The 3622-nt window shown below is 36.2% G+C and overlaps 1 protein-coding gene across 1 annotated transcript; it reads left to right on the plus strand.

Moving 5' to 3' along the window:
* The first annotated feature begins 1055 nt into the window (after nucleotides 1–1055).
* On the plus strand, nucleotides 1056–3033 carry LOC128238012 (uncharacterized). The gene is made up of 5 exons (XM_052953582.1): nucleotides 1056–1535; nucleotides 2037–2150; nucleotides 2336–2536; nucleotides 2647–2781; nucleotides 2905–3033. The coding sequence occupies exons 1-5, from the start codon at nucleotides 1056–1058 to the stop codon at nucleotides 3031–3033; spliced, it is 1059 nt and encodes a 352-aa protein (XP_052809542.1).
* The last annotated feature ends 589 nt before the right edge of the window (nucleotides 3034–3622 follow it).

Raw genomic sequence — 3622 nt, forward strand, 5'->3', positions numbered from 1 at the left:
GAAAATAATCAAGTACAGGCGGCCAGAAGAATGGGAAGAAAAAAAGGTTCGCAGAGACCGATCTAAAGCATATAGAGAAATCTTTATACTTAGAATCGCTCTGAAGAAAGAATGAAAGAAAAGTACAAGAAAAGATTCCAAAGGCAAAAGAATAGTAAAGAAGATAAGAGACAGAAAGAAGAAGAGGCTGTAATCAAAGGTCATAAAATAAGAAAAGCAGTATTGCTGTATTCAGTTATAGTCAATCGTTTGAGGAAAAGGTACAAAATGACTAAGACACATACAGAAAAGAGAAATATAGCAAGTCTTGTTTGTGCTACTGGCCTCATAAGGAGGTACAGATTAGCTGATTATGCAAGAAAAATGATTGGCGTTACAACACACCAAATGAAAAGAAAACCAAGAAGACAACAGATCCACATTAAAGCAACTAGGGTTAGAAAAGCTGTACATTCGTTCTTTGAAAGAGATGACAACTCCAGGATCAAAGCAGACAAAAAGGCAACAATTACAAGAAAGGGAGAAAAGAAACACTCTTGAATGATGATATTAAGAATTTGCACAGCAAGTACAACTCAGAAATGGGAAATAGGCACATATCATACAGTTTATTCTGTAAACTTCGCCCCTTTTGGATCAAACCACCGACCTCAAGAGACAGAGATACATGCCAATGCAAGCTTCATGAAAACCTGACATACAAGCTGGAAACTGCCCATTCAAATAAACTTATTAACTCAAAACACATAAATGACATCGTCAAGACAGTTACTTGCAATAAAAGTCTAGACAACAAAAACTGCATGTACAGGTCATGCCTAATTTGCAAGAATAAAACAGTTCCAATAGATACAAATGTAGATTTGGGCAAACAAGTACAATGGAAAATGTGGAAAAACAGACGTGTAGCAACACATGCAAGAGTGGTGAGGGAAACAGAGTGTGGTTCACTTGAAACGTTAGTTACTGACATTGAAAAGGAGGTTGAACGAGCAGCAAGGCATATTTACAACATTCGCCACCAGTACCATTCCATCACATCGCTGAAAGAGAATATGGCTACAAATGAACTTCTAATCCACATGGACTTCAGTGAAAACTATAATTGTAAGCTTGATTCCGAAATTCAAAGCATGCATTTTGGAGCGTCACAAAGGCAAGTCAGTGTCCACACTGGTATAATCTACTCCAAAGAAAAGATTTATCCATTTCCAGCCGGTATTTGGGGCCACCTTCAGCCAGTTTTTGATTTCCTGAAAAGTATGGAACATGAGAAAAATGTAATTCATTTCTTGTCAGATGGACCAACAACCCAATATCGTAACAAGACAAACATGTTTATGTTTAGCTTCAAGATTTTTGACCTGGGATATAAGTACGGTACTTGGAACTATCTGGAAGCGGGGCACGGCAAGGGAGCAGCCGATGGAATTGGGGCGACCGTCAAGCGCACTGCAGATAGTTTCGTGCTAACAGGACATGATGTGAAATGTGCAGAAGACTTAAAATGTGCTTTGAATGGCTCAAGTATTCATGTATTCGTGGTTACATAATCAGACATCATTCAAATTGACAAAGCACTTCCTATGGCGGCGGAAATCAAAGCAGTTCCCCAGACAATGAGAATCCACCAGGTATGTTTATTAGCTGTCGTTAATGTAGTACATGTATAAGTTTAACTAAAATATTTGAGTAACCATTCTTAGGCGGTACCTTTGTTGGTTTGGGTCTGTATTTCTTATTAATTCACGTGTGAATGTTCATTCATAGAAAAAAAATACAGATGTATGTTGTTTCATAATAACTTCACAATCAATTATTATACATGTAATTATAAATCAGAATAAAACTAACTTAAATAGTCAACGCAGATTAATACGTCAAAAATATGTTATTTCATGGTCGTTGAGTATTATATACTGATAGCAGTGCGAAAGTTTGAATAAATCGTTTATTTACGGTATAATTATGTAAACTTTTGACAGTTTAATCTGAGTGGACTATACTAGTTACGATATATAATTAAACAATTTTAGGTTACGACAAACCAGCCTGGCATAATTCGAACAAGAGAAGTGTCGTGTTTCTGTAACCGCATCGATTCGAGTGGATGTGACTGTTTCAATCCAGTTATCACGGAGTTTGAAAAGGTAATAAACATAATTCATTTTGCATGTTTGCTATTATTTTACTTATTCTGTATCTTAAACTAGAATTTTGAAATACACAAATCTACACTTAAAATGTTGTCTGATTACAAATTGTTTTAACAAATGTATGCTTGTTTATTACCGTTTCACCGTAAGACATTAATGCATGGACTCTTATTTTATAGAAAAGATCACCAGATTCTCAATCACATGGCACCGGTGTTTCTGCTGAAACAAATATAGACACAACCTCTGACAACATACTCAGAAACGAGACGATGGCCAATGCCTCATCTACCGATTTTGTGGTCAATGTGGATATACCGGAAGTTGCTTCTGTCGACGCGTCAGGGGATAAAGGCACACCGGACAACTCCGCCAGAAAAGTAAGCATGTTCTACACATTGGTAACAATATTAAAATGCTTTATTTTTTGACGCAATCTTATGTTTCTCATTTAAAATGTTAGCGCAATACAATTTACTCATTTACACAGGCTGCGCCAAGACTTCTGAAACCAGTGGTAACTGTAGATCAGCATCTCATTGGCCAATACATCGTTGTAGAGTACGACGGGCTGCCTTATCCTGGAGAAGTTTTAGATGTTGACGAGGAAGATCTTGAAGTTAAGGTATGCATCCTTTCTTGTCATGGTATTTAAAACTATTACATACTAGTTGTTCTTTGTGTAATCGCTACTCAGCAGTCACTCTTCGAAGACATGTTGGTTTGTAATATTCCATTTTTTTCTCAGGTTATGCACAAGATTGGAAAGAACAGGTTTTTCTGGCCGTTACTCGACGACACTCTGTGGTACCACAAAGACAAAGTTGTCACGATACTGGACGGTGCTCCTGTAAGGGTGACTGGGCGGCATTGTTAAATAAATCCTGATGTTTGGAACCAAATTGAAGACATTCTGGACTTATGAATAAATGACTGTGGTCATTATTGGACGGTGCTCCCGAGAGTGTGCCTGGGCGGCATTTTTAAATGACGACGTTTGGCACCAAATCGAAGACATTCTAGACTTATGAAAAGATGAAATATGTTCTTTGTGTTTAATATTCATGATGGTTCTTGGAGAATAGTTATAACTGCGTTCCAGTTCATATGTTTATTGTGTTTTGTCATTTCTGTAACAAAAATTGTCAAATACAGTTATGTTTAAAAAATTTATTCACGTATTGCATATAATACTCTAAAAGGTATATATTTTTGATTTGCTAGATAAATGAAATAGTTTTTGGTGATTTTACATTGAAAATTTATGTGTTTATCAACTCCGTAATATGCCTATCATTCCCATTACGCATTATCAGTTCCGTAACATGACGTTTTATGAGTGTTGTTAGTATCATTTAGGAATATTATTCACACCTTATATGTCATTTTGCTACTTTCAAATTAGTTTTAACAATTGGTTCTGATTTGGACCATTTCATCGCACTTGTTTTTAATTAAAGACACAT

This window comes from Mya arenaria, chromosome 6 (assembly GCF_026914265.1).
Source record: "Mya arenaria isolate MELC-2E11 chromosome 6, ASM2691426v1".
In the NCBI taxonomy this organism is placed as follows: Eukaryota; Metazoa; Mollusca; class Bivalvia; order Myida; family Myidae; genus Mya; species Mya arenaria.